Consider the following 18,119-nt stretch of genomic DNA (forward strand, 5'->3'; position numbering starts at 1 on the left):
CATCATCAGGGTCTTTTATTTAAATGAGACAGGTTACATTTCTCAGTAAGATCATCTCACAGTCTGAATTTCCTCAAACTGTATCGATGTCAGAATGCATTTGCACCAGTGATCTTGCATAAATCACTGTACGCAGTAATTGGTGCACGTAGCAGGACTTCAACTCCTTTCTTCTGTCACTTTTCATCATGTCCTGCCCCTTTTTACCATCACAGCCTGTTCACTGCACCGTAGACATGGACCGACCAGGTTTGATCAGTGGTAACTTTCAGGTTTGGTTGAACAAAACAGTATAAAGTCTACTTTATTTTATGGTTAATTAAGCCTGTACGAATCAGGGTCGACTTTCTGTGCTTTGAGTGTCAGTGAAAAGGTTGATGGAAACTGCAAAGTAAAAAAAGATCGTACTCATTTGGACAAAAAGTGTTTACGCTTGCCTGAGATGTTTTTTTTGCCTGTTTTAAGAGTTTACGAATATGATTGCACATAGCAAACATTTAACTCACATGGCATATCAGAGGTTTCTGCTTTAAAAGGAGAAAAAGGAAGAGGAAGAGGAGGTGTTGTTTGAAGTTCCTGACCTTAAAGAAAAGTAACAACTTGCCCAATTAAAAACTTTTCCTTTAGCCCTTTCTCAATGTTGTTCTCCTAGATGGTTATGGGAAATGGTTTAGTTTCTTCCTCAATGTTTTCTGGCGGTTCTCAAACAACTTATTTAGTTTCTGGTTCTTCTATATTCACTTGAATTATAGGAAATTTGGGAACTGCGAGTTCACCGTCAGATGTGCACCTGTCTTGCTTCTGGAAAAAAAATCATTTCATAACTGATTTTTCACGATTATATTTATTGTAAATATCTGTTTGTCCAAGCCCTAGTATTTTAGTCTTAATGGGTTAGCTAGAGAAAGAGAAAGCTCAGGCAGGTCTCTCTGTGCGACATTCTCAAGCGCAGACAAACACTCAGCACATACTTTCTGGCCTTTTAACCAGCTGACACCTGGCAGGGGCAGCAGATGGCTGTTAACAGCTTCAACTTCTGGCAGATCTGTTTTAATTCAGAGAGCTCCGGCCCTCTGACTGGATCACAGCCCAGGAGAGAGAGAGATGGCAGAAGCTGGTTTTTGGCTGCCGCTGAGAGGAGCCAAAGAGTGTTTGGCAGAGGTGACACCAGCTGACACTTTTGACATAGACTGGCTATGTGGCCTGAACCTTCCGCTGAGGAGCAGGAGGGATCATGGGAGCAGCTCCTACACTACAGGGGCAGGAGCACTTGGATGGCTGTTACATCCCACTTGACATCATGAACTATACTGTCAACTCGAACGCCGCGGAAAGATAATTGTGTGGAGATGGAGGTGATGATGATTCTTTTTGCTTTAGCAGAGGAGCAGATAGAGAAAAATACACACAACATATCAGCATGTTTGTTTGTTTTTTTTACATGGAAAACACACGCACGCACACATACACACAAAAATCTGCACATTGTACTTCTCATTTCTTTTCTTTTTTTAAACCAAAACATAAAAGTCAATTCCTCAAACAAAAGATATATTCTAGAAGGATAATACATTCGTTCAAAGCGATGGAGATGAAGATTACAATATCTTGACAGAATAGACAAACAGATTAATTACTTCATGGCTAAAACCTGAGTTATTCCAAAGTATTTTTCATATGAAACTGCACAACAATGCACATCAAAAATAAATGATGCATCATTATTCTCGTATAGAGGATTATTTGCATGACTAAAGCTATGCTAATATATTCAATGTTGTATATACACACTCATCGGCATGTGGGTTATTCATGTGTATGCATGTCTCCAGGTTATCTGGGAGGGGCCAGTTGAAACACAGAACCATAATATGATGGAATGACTGTCAGCAATTCTTCTTGAAGCACTTCAAAAAGTACAACAGACGTGTGATGAAAATTATATTTCTTCTTTGTACACGATTGAATGTTTGATTCTCCTCTTGCGTTCACTCGAGAAGCAGAGAGAGTTGATTTGCGAGTTCAGTCCTCGGATTTTTCCTCATATTTTTTTCTTTTATTTGTAAAGTCTCTGCCCTTTTTCCTCTGTCTTTGACTCGGGAGGTGATGAAGAACAGAGGCACGGCATTGTTGAGTTTATCTCCAGCCTCCCTCTCCGTCCTCCCCCAGCCCTCATTCCTGGGATGAAAGCGGGTGTGTGACTGGTTTATATCGAGCTGATGGGTGGAGCACTACACGTGGAGCGATGTTCAGTCAATGGATCAGTTTCTTTTATAACAGGATCCTCGTGGAACTGCAGGGGGGGGCTGCACCTGTTATCCTGGGGTCTTCGTCACAAAAACTCCTCATACTCCAGGAGTTTGGAGTGCTGGCGCGTCTTCCAGAGGCGGTAGAGGCGGAAGTCAAAGTACTTCTCAATCATCTCTTTGCCTTGATCAGTAAATGAGACAGGAAAAGTTTTAATTATGCTTTTAGGAAGCAGAAAAACATTGTTATCCAAAAACAATATGTGGGCAGGATGTTATGATTCTATTATACCAGCAAAAAAACAACCCAAAAGATAATGGGAAAACAGTATTATGAGGTTTTCTCATTAGCATCATATGTGTACAGTATGTGTGTGCATGTTTTATTCTTAAAAAAAAAAAAATCTATCTATGCTCTTTGCCAAATTACATGCTGGTAACCCTGTATTAATATAGTATCCTAGGAATTAAAATAAAATTAGATAATTAAGTTCTCGCATATTGTTCAGTGCAAATGTTCTTCATCAATGCAGGAAGTAGTGTGTTCTATATATAGGACACGTTGGGTGAAAGTGAAGGGCAGGAGGTTGGGTTGACACATGGCGGCTCTGACATTCATGCAGCTGATCGGACCTGGACTAACTTTGAGCTTGACCCATGGGGACCAAGAGTCAAAATGTCTCCCATCCAGCTTTGCTTCCGCCATCTTTTTAGGAAGTTGAATGTTAAATCTCTGGAGTAAAAATGTTGTTGGCATATGCAAATATTGAAAGCGACAAATCTTTGTTATTGAACATATTCAGAGATTTTCCTGACACAATGTTCTTATGTATGAGACAAAATGTAGGTTGGATTCGTTCAACTCCTAATTGGTTCCTTTTTAATTGTATTTATATGTTGACCAGAGTAAATCTATTTTGCTGTCTGTTTTACTATTAATGCCTATGTCGTGTAATCTTTAAATCCTCAGGGGTGCAGTTGAAGGCGCTCTTTCGATAGAAAAGTGGCAGGAGACATACTGTTGTATGGTAGAGAAAACATTTCTCTGTGGAAAACTTCTGATGAAAGTGAAGGACTGCAGAGGAGGTGGTGTGGATCTGGGTGGACCATGAGGATGCTTTAGTTATAAAGTGATGACAAGAGCATACAGTATGTCCCTGCTCCCACCCGGTAGGAGGAGAGGAGTGGGTTTGAAGGTAGAGCACATTAACAAGACTTTCTCCTGGTGGGTGTTTGGCACAAAGTGTGACGTCAATACTGACTTGGATAAAATGCATTCAATAAAAGCATATCCACTGAAATCAGGACAGAGCACAAGTGTATAAGAACAGAAAGACATGTGTGTAATGAGAAGAAAACAGCAATTGAAACAGTCTTAAATTAATTGGGTCATTAGTTGTTTCTGTATTTTTCACTAAGGAAACAGCTGTTTGAGGACTTTCCTCACTGCGGATGTTCACGCAGGACATATGGTATTAAGTTGCGTCACTTCGTGTGCATGTGTCCTTGTGACCTCCATGTTTGAGTGTGTGTGTGCATGTTTAATCCAACCCACCCTGAGCAGACAGCTCCAGCGGTGACTCGAACTCCACAGAATAAGGCCTCATCAGATTCTTCAGTTTGTGGAACAGCTGTTGGGCCGAGATAAGAAAGCAAAGTCCAATTAATCCTACTGCACTAGGATATGCTCGCAGCGGGGGGGGCTGCAGACACAACAGGCTCATGAATACACAAATATAGAATGAGACGCAGGAATGGCAACGAAGCTGACTCATTACTGCCAAAGAGAATGTACATTGTTCCTATTTAGGAGGACAGGTGAAGAAATATGAGGAGGTGCACATGTTTTCTGCTCAGCTCCATATGACCTCTTTGTACTCGCATGAAACATCTTGTCAAAAGAGCAGGATATTTGTTTTATTAAGACAATCTTGCTCAGGAAATTTAAGGGAAAAGAAACGTATATCATATATATTAACAAAAAAACCTAGTTAGACGACATCGTGTAGCAGTGTGGGATCATGGGAGTCTTCACCACCATTGCCTATGAGAATCTACCCACCACCACTAAGGGTAAAGCAGATATAATGCAATGAAAGGCAATCAAAATTAAATATTTTGATATAACATAAGTACACAACATGTCTTTAAATTATATGACATACTGATACTAACTGGCATCTTGCATTTGTAGTCCAGTAAGTGTTTTTATTTTCTCATACCACAAAACCTCAAGAACTAAATTCAGGCTAATATCAGATTAAAACTAAATAATTGGTCAGGATCCCACTTCAAAATGTATTTTTCTCCAGTATTATGTCATTGTAGATTAGAAAAAAAAAGGGGGCATTCATTTACTGTCAAAATAGTCATTAGTTTGAGCTGTAATGACATAATCACTGTTTGATTTCAGCTTTGCAGAGATTTTATAGCTTTTTTTCCCCAGTCGCGTCTTTTCCATTGTCTCTCCTGCAGTGACTGTTGTGTCGCGTTACACATTCGAAACTGAACCTCACAGATTTCTCGCTTTGATTCAGTCTTTTGGGATCTCCGTCTCTCCCTGTCTGGAAATATCAAAAACCCAAATTCACCTTTTGTTTGTCACTTGATGTTAAACTGGGGGTGGTAAAGAAGAAGCGGCTTTCATTCCGTGTGTTTGCAGTCCTTTGAAAGAAGATAAAAGAAGGTGGCGAGTTGCCAGGCTCGTCTGTAACGCAGAGAGAGCTGCAGGCAAAATAACAAATCTCAAATAATGTGATAATAACACTGTAGATTTCCTCCTGTCCCGGGTGGCTTCATATAAGCTCTCAGTGGCTGCCGTCTTGCTGCCAAGACAGATTGGGAATTGTTGCTGATGAAACTAAAAACGTGCTTGAAAGTCTCTGGATGGGAACTGGGCTGCGCCGCCTCTCTGACCTGCTCACCTGCTGTTCTCCATCCCCAGCCTGGTTTCCATTTTTCAGCATCCAAGCTGTGTTTCAGACAAACTAGTACATCTCAATATTTGAGTGCTGCACTCTTGTGTGCAACCTTTTTGTCCTCATTTCAGTGTCAACAGTCCTTTCCAGTTTATCACAGAGCAGCAGCAACATTTTGAATGCAGCTGAGCTTATTTCTCTGATAACTTAAGATCCAGACGTCTGATGACTAAGATCCCTCATCCAGGGTAAAGGTTATATAGTTATGAGGCTGTAAAAAGTGGGGCTGACGTGACTTGAAACCTTGAAGTGTGCTGCAAATGTTTTAATGTCCGTCCATCCGGCCGACAGCCAGCGTTTATTGATAACTTGCCATGTTTCAGGAACAGATGGAAATATTATGACCTAATTTCCTGCAACTTATGTTTATCAGTAGAGTACACCCATGAGGTGGTAGTTCTACTTTTATCAGCCAGCTTATTTTACCCAATAAACCCATTTCTTAGCCCAAACTGAAAAATGCAATAAGTTCCGACTTAATGACACAATTACAATATATGAAATAGGGACTTAACATGACAAAATCAGCTCCTGTTTTGCACTCTAAATGATCTCCCTTTTGATATTAGTGAAGTGCTTTTATTAACCATACATTAACCAGTATGATTTTTACTTTTCAAGCAGAGAGGGGGTGGTTTCATTTATCTCTCTGATGATTTCAACCAGTCTAGCTGCAGGCTCAATATTTATAATCTTAAATATACATTTTATCGCATGATATCTGGATTCAAGTGCCCCCGGGCACAACTGCACCTTTGGTATGCATGATATGAATGTACATTAGTGTGTTTGTGTATGAATATGCCGCTTTACACACTCTGTATGTATGGCTTGCTTTCAAATTTGCATTTAGGAAGTTGTGTGAAGCTTCTGCTGATTAATTGAAGACCTGTATGTCCCTGTTGGTTCTATGCTGGTGATGATGTGTTACATTGTTTTTTTGAGGAATATATAAATATATATTGTGAATCCGTGTCTACATGCTAGTGGTGAGTGGTAAACGAGTTTGTTGTTTCCCAGAAGAAGAACAACACTCTAGACCACAGACTGTAAAGATGGAAGACATGGAAGCTCCTCAAAGGCGAAGCCCAAAAGTTTTGGTCGCCCCCTAGTGACAGCCACAGACTGACTCGGGATTGGTCGAGCACGCATCCTAGCAGGACCTCAGTAACACGGTTATGTGCCCGGATTGCTGCTGCGCCAGACTCTGGGTCCAAATTATGTCATCTCTGCAAGATGGCAGCTATTGTGTCCTGGATATTTTTGCTTCGTTTCTGGATATTGAGAGGAAGAGGAGACGCTCCATCCGTACAGTGCATTTTCAAACAACCCTTGAAAAAATATGAAACACACCAATTGTGTAGCTTTGGATTTCTTGAAACAACTGCAATTGTGTCTGTCTGCAAGGGCGGAGAGATCAATGATGTGCAGTCTGTTCTGAAGACTGTCCCATCCGCCCCTGAGAGATCCACTTTATATAACTAAGCATTTTGGCAGACATGACTGGAACAGACAGTTGTGTCGGACAAACCCTGTGTCTTTGTGTGTCTGCCAGCTTGTGTGTTTGTGTTTTGATTTTAAATTAGTTTTTTTTCCATGTGGTTTGTTTCCTCATGCCAAGTTATATAGAGGTGTAGCATCACTCAACATGTGTGCCCCGCAGCTACATCCAGCAACAATATTACTCAGAGTGAGATAATGGTCACACAGGTGGAGGAAGGAGAAAACCTGGAGGATTGTGTGCAGATTATCAATCAAATAGATACAGCGAGCATAAATATGAGAGCAGAGGGCAGCGAACAATGAAACGAGGACAAAAGGAGGCAGAGAGAAAAATGGTGGAAGCATTCATATTTGTAAAGATGAGATGAGGGAACCAAAACGCAATAAACCTTGGGCATCCGGTTAAAAATGAGACTCTGTGGCACATAAAGCCAAAATGATTAACATGTCATAAATTAAGGTGCCATAATACTTTGTCATACACTGACCTGATTTAAGGTTCACCCAGATTTCACCCCTTGATAGAACCACCAAACAAAGCAGATGGGCTGCATGTTATCAGATGGCATCACATTGTAATACTAAGAAAACTCATTTAGCCACTTTGTGATATAACGGAACAAAGGGAAGATTTACCACTGTGAAACTAGGAACTCAGATCAAGTCAAATTCTATTTGTTTAAATGTCAGAATCAGAAATCATATCTCTTTCGAGAGTCCGTAACAATCCGTAGAATCCTATAGCCTCTGATTCTCCCCAAAACCCCTTTAAATGGGGCAGAATTATAGAAACCTCAATAGATATTAAATGTATGGACATTATATATTTTGTGTTGACATTGATTATATTTGTGTTCCTGTATTTATTTTCCTACAGAGCTGAGAGCATGTGTGCTACTGAAAAAGAGAAGGTTGCTCAGCCTTTTTTGTGTCAACATGTATTTCTGCTGTCTTTGGAAACAGCGTTATATCTGCTGTGTTTGCTTTCCTATTGTTGTGATGGGCTTTTAATGAGCGTCAAGAGGGTGCAGTCGGCCAAGGTTGTTCAGATCTACCTGTTTGGGGTGCCTCTGCTATACCTTGGTTTGGTGGCAAGCTAACGTTGGCACTAACAGCTGTTTACTTACGACACAAATGTTTTACTCTTGTTTTGTTTCTGTCTCGATCAGTTGAAATTAGTTACTGCAGCGTCCCATCTGCCCCAAAGAGGTGGCTGCTCAGAGGACATATTATAAACCTTGGACTTACAAATGCAATGATGACTGAAGCTTTTGGTAAGTGACCATCACCACCACCCGCTCACACCAGGGAAGCCCCAGATTTGGGAAATGGCTCTGTGCATGAGTACGAAATGGCTTGTGCAAGGATTTGGTACATACCTTCTCTCCATTGGGGTTGCCCAGGACGTAGCATCCCATAATGTGGATGAGGTTGGGCTCCGGGTTGACTTTACTCATAAAGCGACTGAGTCTTTTCCAGAATCTGAACAAAGACAAAAGGCTAAACTCAACATGGGCCTTTTTTTTAATTTTTTTTTTAAGAACCACATTGGTTGAGAATTAAGGCAAATGTATGACAAAATTAAATCTGTACACTGAGGATTTTCTTTTCAAAATTTCTGTCATATTTTGTTTATCCAGCACCAATACATGTTTTACTGTTTTATTTCTCTGAATATTGACTCCCTCTTACGGCTCTGTAATTTTGGTGGTTGTATTCTTTTCAAATACATGAAATAAAAGTCTCAGTAAATGTAATGTAAATATCAGACACAGAAATTGTGAAAGGGATTTACAACGTGAGGCTGTAGATGACAAACCAATAGAACATAACTCACTGGCTCATGTCCTCCTCCTTTTCCACCTTAGCGAATGTTGCCACTTTGTTCTTCAGTAAATACAGATGACCGGGGCCTCCCTAACAAACACACATGATTAAAACACTTCAGGGAATTCCATATGAAGTAATCACGCCAAATATCCCAAAAGAAGCATATTCTGCAAGGAATACATTGATTTTAACCTCCGTCTCCTTGTTTCTCACCTGACAAAAGATGAGCATCCTCCAGAACTTGCTTCCTCTCCTGTAAGCTGTGAGTTTCTTCTCTATTTCCTCTGAGAGAGGGAGAGAAGAGATTTGGATTGATGAAAGAGAGACAGGCAGAACACAAAGGGAAATCCCCGGAGGCCGAGTTCAAGTACAGGTGTAATAATAGATGGCAGAGACATTAACAGAAGATGTAGTTTATATTAAATTCAACAGTGCTGCAAGAAATGTCACATCACAATAAAATGGGCCCGTGAAAGACGTGCAGTCAAATAGAAAGTTGGATAGTAAATTATTAATTTGCATCCTTTCAGTTACTCTGTGAGTTGAGTTCCTCTTCTTTGACCTTTGACTGTTCATTTTCAGGAGGCAGAAACAAATGTTTATTACATTTTCTAAGTCGTTTTGCAGGATTCAATCAGTTTGAAAATCAACAGACCATATCATCCGGATCTCAGCAATTTTTTTTGCTTTCTTCTGATTAGATTGCAGGTGAGGTTTAGCCTCGAGCTGTTTTTCTGACCTTTTACACCTGGAGTATGATTCAGAGTTCAGACTCCTCAGGCAAACTGAGCCACGGTTCAGGTTCATATTTTAAAGCAACTGATTTTCCATTCATAGTGGTTCCATCCTTCAATTCTCTCGTATAGACAGAATTACACATTCTGTTTATGTATCGTTCCATTTTTTTATATTCAATAATGTGTCTACTATTATTAATCAGTTCATCTAATGTTTTTTTTTGAGATACAACTTCCATCTGATCGACCCAAATATGCGTTCAGTTACTGCCTCTAAAAAGTTAACAGTTGTTACCGTTTTTATATTTTATATTTTTAGCTTCATATATATTCATGTATTTTTTTTCTATTTTAGTCACTATTTTAATTACCTCCACCAAGGAGCTTATGTTTTCACAAGTGTTAGTTTCCTTGATTCTTAATTAGCAGGATTACGCAAATAGAACTGAACCAAGGATCTTTATAAACACCGTTGAAAATGCAGAAGACACTCACCCAAGATATCATCAAAAGTTGCATGTTCATGGTCCTGTAAAAAGGCATTCACATAAAACATTATTTAACATGAAAACACTGAAACCTACACTTCAATTCAGACAATGCAGTACGAAGAACATAGTCTAAATTAATACATTATTCTTGGTATGTCCCTGTATGACCCTGAGACACAGTTGTCATGTATGCACGTATTTCTGTGACGCTTATCTATGTTTCATTGTGTATGACTCACATAGAGGATGGGGATGATGGAGGGGTCATCCCTGCGGATTATAGTGGGAACGTACTCCGCCTTGGGGACCTTAGAGGAGATCAGCTAAAGGTGAAGGAGAAACAGAAGAGGCAGAGAAAAGATCTGTTACGTGGGATGTTAGGGGAAAGGGGGAAAGAGGGGGGATAATAAAGGAATGGAAGGGTTTCAGCTAAACAAAGGAGAAAAGGAGAAAAGAACAATCACATCTTCGTGCCCACAGGGGAAAGTGCAGCTCTATATAAAACAGTGGATAACACCTTTGATTTCAGAGAATGAGGTGAACATCAAGTTACAGTGCGTCATTCGTGTTGGTCTATTAAAGCCAAGACCAGTCGTCAATATGCAATCCTGAAATAATAATTTTAATGTTTATAAAACAACACAAAAGTAAGGCTAACACTTGAATCCTCTTGATCACCCCATTAGTGGCTGGCTGCATTACAGGTCGTAAACCCCCCTCCTCCTTATGGGCCATGCACCAAACTAAAAAGTCCAAGTACATGTCAAATAATTTTTCTCGGGGATGGATGAGTTGATGTAATACTGTGAGGTCCCTGCTGTGTCCAGACTCATACTCCAATGCCTCAATCATAGACCTTTGTATTTGATTTAATAATCTGCAGATCTTGTAACAATCTTGGCCTCCTACCATGATTTTGGGAGGTATGAAGTCATCTCCTTCGCAGGCGAGCCGCTCCATCTCTCTCTCCTCCTCCCAGTCTGAAGTGTCGTCAAGGCCTCCTTCATCCAGGGTGCCACAGGAGGCCTGGAGGTCTCCACCTGGAGGAGAATATAATCCACCAGTGAGGGAAAGTGACTTGAGATAATAGCGTGTGGGCAGAGGTGTTGGGATTGAAGTGGGAGGCGTTAAAGGTGACGAGAGAGAGAGAAAAGGGAGGGAGTGAAGGGAGGATGTTTTCAGGAAGTGGAGAGAGGCGAGAGTGGAGGAGAGAAAAACAGATGCAGCCGTTAATAATGGTGGTGACATAAGAAAATGACCGATGGGAGAAGAAAAAGCAGAGGCAGCTGGCAGAGGGAGACGAAAGTGACTGATAGTGAGAGATTCCTGACATGAACCAATAAGGAATGTTGTTAAAAAAAAAAAAACTGGGATCAGAGGCTGTTCAGAAGAGAAAGTGCTATTTAGCATCATGTCATGCTTCTCTGATAATCATAATGTATATGACACACTGAAGGAGAAAGTTAACTGAATGAGACCTGTGATAAAATAAATCAGCTTTGAAAACGATGCTTATCAAGATGAAGGTCGTTATTGTCATTTGTAAAAGTCACAGTGAATAGTGAGCCGTGTCTGTTGTCTCTGTACGGACTCTGCTACAAAATGGCTTCAACAGCCGCAGCCTTAAATGTCAAATGATGAAAACATACTTACAAACTGAGTAAATGTAAAAGGAAAACCATGACTGTCCAGATGTTTGTTTTTTCAACATTAAATCTCTTAGTTTTCCATTTTCAAAGCTCAGAAAATGACTAGAGCTCCACAAATTTATGGGTTGGTCCAAAAGAAGTCACCCAAAATGACGATTTCCTAGACAATATTGTCATTTATGTTTATATGTATTCAAAATCAAGTTTTAAACTTTAAGCCTAAATTACATTTCATTTTATTAGGGCTATAAAACGTCGATAAATTTAGACTCATTGCAAAATGTTTAATATATAGGACGATAATGCATTTTTACACTCACAAATGTCTATGTTCTCTATTTCAAAGACATAGGTGAACATTCTAATAAAAAAAGAACTGCATACTCCCGGGGGGGAATGGAAAAGGAGAACTGAAGAAGAACAGCAGGGGAAATGATAGACAAGGAATGTAATGAATGGCAGTCTGGAGAACAACACCTTTCCCTCAGGAAGGAGGGAGAGGCATCAACATCACCATTAGTCTGTCATCAACACTTTATTTATTTTCCCATCACACTCTGATACACAGAAACACTGAAGATGGAGGTGAAGTAAAAACATAAAACTAACAACTCAGACATCGACACAGACAAACGGCACATGCTAACAGTGTGTGTGTTCGAAGCCTAGTAGAGACACAGAGATACATAATACACCAGGTCCTCACGTTAACATCTGTACCAGCTGACACACTCGGACTGACACACACACACATACACGCCACACACACAGACCAGTTTGGAAGACATACTCACAGAGAGAAAGAGAGCACCACAAAGTTGAAGAAAGACCCACGGTCATAGGGAGACAGATGGACAGGGTCAGAGTCAACAGCAGAGACGGTCAGTTTGTGAGTGTGTGAGGTTGTGTTTCATGTTAGTGGGTCTTCATGTGTCAAAGTCAGGAACTGAGCTGGAAAACGGTGAAGCTGAAAGGTCACCTCTTCATAACAGAGAAGTCTACAGGACATACAGGGCAGTTTTGTGGGATATCATCCGTGCTAGTGGATACGTGTCTGTATCCACTAGAACCCTTTTGTTTTAATTCATTTATCGTACATCAGAAATCAACGTATCGATCCAGATTTAATAGTCCTGATGTTTTTATTTATAATTAATATAGAATAATGTAATTTTAAACATATAGCCGACATATTGTAGATATAAATTTATTATTTAGTAGTTAAACCTCTCAGATACCCGCTAGTCCCCATTCTCTTAATACTGATGACCACATGTATAGAAATTTAGTAGTTCAAGATACATTTTTAACAAAGTGTTGTGTGATTTATTATAGTGTAATGTAATCTTACACATAATACTACAAAAAACAACAAAAAGAATGAGAAAAAATCAGCTCTTGTATCAGTATTGTTATCTGCTGGTATCCAGGCTCAGGTCAAAACATTTATTGGTGCATCTCTGGTTTTTATTTTGACATTCATTATGGGAAGGTTTGCAAAAGCCTAATTTCAGCTCTGCTCTAAGACTAATGCTTATGAAGGTGTTGATTACAAGAGCTGTTTTTTTTATTGCGGCCAAATGCTGCTAAGTGGCTTTCAGCTCCTCCTGAGCCACATGTGTTTTTAAAATTGATGAATGGTACTGACTACGCACAAAGCAGACTTGAGCTATAATGAATCTGCCTTTCCAAATGTGAGTGCACACAGGGACACATCAGTAATTTATGACCACACTGTGCACACTTCAAAATGGGATCTTATGAGAAGATGCCAAATAGACTTTGAAAGATCTTTAACAGGACCGTTATCCACAGTTGAGGTGATTTTGAGTTCATGTTGGATTCACATTTGGAGGCAGTGTTGGATGTTAAACAGGTCAGCTCTCACAGGTCCAGGTCACCTTTTAGTGGACGTGCTAGAAATAGAGTTGCAAACCTTAAACCTCTTCCTGTCACAAGGTCGCCCCTGCAGGCTTTCAAAACTTGTTCTGCTAATGAATCTATCCCTTTTTAAATTAAAATACTTTTCTGCTTTTCACGCAACTTTTGCTAAACTAATAACCATGGCGTATGTTTGTAGATTTGCTTGCCCCAGTTAAAGCCTTGATTTATGCCATTTCTGTCTACCTGCTGCAGTTGTCAGAAAGTGTGTGTGTGTGTAAGCTTCTCCATGTGTGTTTGTTTGTTCGTTTGTGTGTGTGTCTGTGTGTGTACATGCACGTGCGTGACTCTGTGTCAACTCACTGTCTCTGGGTTCATTTGGAGAGTCACTCTTGACAGGGGTGGGGTCACTCCAGGAGCGGCTGAAACTCTTCGATCTACGCTCAGCGAATGCTAGTGCAGGCGGGGGAGAGAGGGTCACACACACACTTTCTCTCACACATACACACTGACGTACTCACACTAACAAGGCCGCAAACCGGCTGTCTCCTCCATTCACTCACCACCTAAACCACAGAAGAGTGCAAATGCGGATGCAGCTACAAGTGCACAAATAGTTTACATACAGGCCATCCCCTCTGTACGCAAATGCACAAATACCTTCATATATACACTGTCCAACAAACACACACATATACAATACGCTAACACAAGTAACCTCTATGAAACATTCTGCTGCTCATTCGTGTCCGTGTGATCATACGCACAGATATAAAGGACTGTTCTTGATTTACGGAGCTACAACTCTTGGATAACATCAACTCCGCTCTGAACACTAATCTCTGTGCTCGTTGAATATTTTTAGATTACTTGAAAGTGTTCGACACGGTCGATCAACAGTGTCCCTCAAGGCCCCAATCTTTTTGCCCTCTGTCATTTTCCAGGCTGCTTTATCCTCATTAACTCCTCTGTTTCATTTTGCTGCTGATACAAACTTATTCTTTACAAGTGCAAGCTTCTTCTTGCAAACCAATGGCCCACATTGGAAAGAACAGATCAGAAATGTTTGAGTGTTGATTTACCAGTTTTTCAAAGAACAAAAAAAGTACATATAAATTAAATGAGCCTCTTAACCTTCTTACTATCATTTGCCATTTTCCTTCTAAAGGTGAAAACACTGGACAGACTAACAGATGACAGACCAGTCACATAACACAGTCACATGTATATATAATGAACAACAGATTTCTGTTCTCTGCTGCTGTAGTAAAGTCTTTCAGACATTCACACAGACTCGCACTCTCCCATCATTACCAATCACCACTTTCCTTTCTGCCTCATAAACAAATCATTCAGCGTCCTTGTCTTGGCTGAAAATGCAAAAGGAAAAGACCAACTACACACTTTCACATTCATACACTACACACACACATGCACATCCTCATATTACTGGCATACAAAACACACTGATAAACATGTAATCCGAAAGGGAAATGCAACAGAGTGACCCCCCCCCCCCCCCCAGTCCCAGCAAAGCAGCAGAGCTCTGTGCCATGCAGAAAAACACACCGGAGACCAGAAAGGAATGAAGAAATAGAATAAACACGGATGACAGCGGGGTGAATAACATCACAGTCAGATGTAGCAACACACAAACACACACACACACACAAACTCGGAAACATCTGACTCACTCTGTGCTTTAATCCTTCTGCTGCCCACCATCCGAAGATGCTTCCGGAAGTTCCTGTGGGTAGAGAAACGAAGGTGGAGGAGGGATAACCGAAGGGAGCCGGGGAAGAACCAAAATGTAAAGGAGAGGAAAGAGAGGGCGGTGGGCGGGAGATGACAAAGCAGGACGAGACAAAAAGAGAGGAGTGTCAAGCTGTTATTTTCAAAAGACTGTTTTTTAAAAAGAGAACATTACGGTTAAATATACCACTTCCACGTCAATGTGAGTGGAAAACACCGGTCACAGGAGCAGTGTGGGTGAAACGTTCCCAGGGTAAAGATATCTTTTTATTTGCTTTTATAGAGTAGATTCATGTAACAAGAGCCAAAGGGAACCCCTCTTCAGCTGAAGGTCCTGATCTGAGAACACCCACATCACAGTTTATTTTGTGAGTAGAATTGTGAGTGTATATGTTTCTTTACTTTTTCCGAGTTGGTCAGTTGTTGGGTAGTTGATGGTGTGTAGTCAACATGGGTGTAATTAGTAGAAGTTCAACCCTGATTGATTTGATTTGTATTTAAGATATTGAGACAAGATAAGGATCCCTTCAATTACCAGACGCTGCATCGTCTGGTACATAATCAGCCGGTAACAATGTTCAGCCTCTAACTGAGTCTGTTCATAATTTGAATCTACACAAACTTTTCATTCTCTCCGCAACAGGCCTTATCTTTTTAATAAATTTCAGATATTAAAAAAACTCTTGACTGCTACATTTAAGTGAGGCTAATTACCGGCTAATGAAAAATATTTATATTCATCAGAAAACCCAGACTGATGGAACAAGATTGTAATTGTGAGACCTGTTTATCGCTCCTGTGATTAATGTTACACTGATATTAAATCATCACAGGCATTTATCTTATTTGCCTCGGGGGAATATTCCCAGAATGCACCCTGCTAAATGTGTATAAACATAGACCGTAATTTACAATATATTTATCCAAGGAGCAGAACCGTTAATTTCTCTTTTTTTGCAATGATTAAACTGATATTTTGGGAAACATGGGATATAATCCTCATCACAATTAGGCCTAGGTGTTAAATTATCAAAGGGAACACTGTTGTTGCTGACTAGCATGCAAAAGTGTGGAGGTAGCATGAGTTTGCAATATTTTCGGTCTTGTAGTATCCTTAAATAGCTTTGACTTCGTATAATATTATGTTATCTTCCACCTGAACTCAATATAGCATCTTAATATCAACAAGGCAAGAGGGTTTACAGGAGTTTATTTCTGTGCTGCTTAATCCTGACATGATGTTCTATGCAAGAGTCCCAGATAAACATCCTTTTATCTCTCTGCCTCCCTCCCATGTCATATCCACACACATCTGTGGTACACCGACACGCTCATGATTAATGATCCCTGCATGTGGGGTGTGTGTGTGTGCGAGACGCATATATACATGTTTATCTGGTGGGAGAGAACCAAAATAAAAATAGAAGAAACATAAAATCAAAGTTAAAAAAAAATAGTCATTGGAGCCTCTTTGTCCTTGAATTACCTCTCGAGCTAACATGGACCATCAGACAACGAATTGAACAGCTAATTTCACAAGCAAATACTAATCGCTTCACGCTTAAAAAAAGGGAGCAAATAGGAGCGAGGGAGATAAGCGACATCACTGATACTTAATCTGTGCTTTGATAAAGAGATCTTAAACACACTGATATACTGAGTCAGACGGAGGTTTCACCCCGAGGGTTGAGTCCTTCAGCCGCAGTTAACTACAGATGAAAGGTAAGGAGACGGTTAATGAGATTTAGATAAAGAGAGGAAACGTGAGCCACCTTTACCTCCAGCTGAAGACAATCTGACAGGTCCTCCTCTTTTCCGCTTTCAACTCTTTCTGGAACTAATTCCCATCAGTTTTCTGCTTTTCATGTTTAGTTCCACATTTGATCCTATTATTAATATTATTATTAGCCCATTTGCTTCTTACTCCTGTTCCTTCTTCTGTTTATGCCATGGGCTTTTTACTATCATACAGTTTGAAATAAGTTAAACTTCCCTGATGTTACTAATAACACAAATATTAGATTTTTAAAAGTGATGTTTACAGATAACATAAATTGTATCTGTTCCTCTGCCACCTTTTATATGTGATGTTTCCTATTTTCCATTCTGTCATTAGTGTCTATCTCTGCTCTTTATTTTAATGATGTGGGGACTTTCTCTTCATCCTCCAAGCTCCTAGTCTGATGTATTTTGTATGGCTTTGTATACAGTGTGAATGTGGAAGTAATAATTTAAAAACTCTTTTTCTGGCCATTTAATGACTGATTGTAGTGATGCAGTCGATGCTCAGTTTGTCAAACAGTGCCGGTATGAGAAAATATCTCTGTCCTGGTAAACAGGTCACTGCATTATGTTTTATAGAAAATAACAGCAAGAGGAACTGCATGAAAAGCAACAACTAGAATCAGGGATCAGGGAAATGTAGTGTGTTAGGAGAAACCATTTTTTAATGGTTTCGCCTGACTACTAAGGAATTTAGTGCGTTGAGCTGCTGCTGCTCTTAAAAGTTTGTTCGGCTGTTTTTCCCAAAAATGTTCAAATGACAGATTTGGACCTAAGCAACACCGAGCATTAATGAGTTTGACGCTGCAGATGGATGGCACTGAGATGTCAGAGTAGTTGAGATGTACCGCACAGTGTCACATTCACCATCTGCCCCTGTGTGTCAGGGCATCTGGGTCTGAGTGGGATCTGAACTTGTCATTGATGTCATAACGTGTTACAGAATCTCACTCTGTCAAATGTCTAATTTTTTTCTGACATTAATGTCGTGTTTTTCTAAACACAACTTTCAAAACTTTGTACAAAGCCATTTATACAGATTTGGTGCAAATGATCAACCAATATGAGTACATTTATGATTTAAACAACAAATACACTAGGTGTCCATTGCCCTCCACCAATCTTTAATCTTTGTATGTTGATTTATTGGTCTGTTTGTTTGTTTGTTTTTAAAAACTTAGTGGAGGGACGGGGCCTATTAAACCCTGGTGTGGATTAAGGAGCAGATCTAGGATTCTTGTTCTATTTCTTATAAACCATTTATCAGACC

General features: G+C 40.0%; 1 protein-coding gene across 1 annotated transcript in view; it reads right to left on the reverse strand.

Annotated features, from left to right (window-relative positions):
• nsmfa (NMDA receptor synaptonuclear signaling and neuronal migration factor a) overlaps positions 1-18,119 on the reverse strand; it is a 34,774-nt gene continuing 16,655 nt past the window's right edge. The window contains 10 exon segments of the mRNA XM_062412255.1: positions 1-2,430; positions 3,802-3,877; positions 8,107-8,209; positions 8,565-8,644; positions 8,771-8,841; positions 9,790-9,823; positions 10,025-10,108; positions 10,695-10,825; positions 13,679-13,768; positions 15,010-15,062. Of these exon segments, the coding sequence (XP_062268239.1) occupies positions 2,333-2,430; positions 3,802-3,877; positions 8,107-8,209; positions 8,565-8,644; positions 8,771-8,841; positions 9,790-9,823; positions 10,025-10,108; positions 10,695-10,825; positions 13,679-13,768; positions 15,010-15,062 (820 nt within the window). The 3' untranslated portion in view covers positions 1-2,332.

The sequence above is a fragment of the Platichthys flesus genome, chromosome 19 (genome assembly GCF_949316205.1).
Source record: "Platichthys flesus chromosome 19, fPlaFle2.1, whole genome shotgun sequence".
NCBI lineage: Eukaryota > Metazoa > Chordata > Actinopteri > Pleuronectiformes > Pleuronectidae > Platichthys > Platichthys flesus.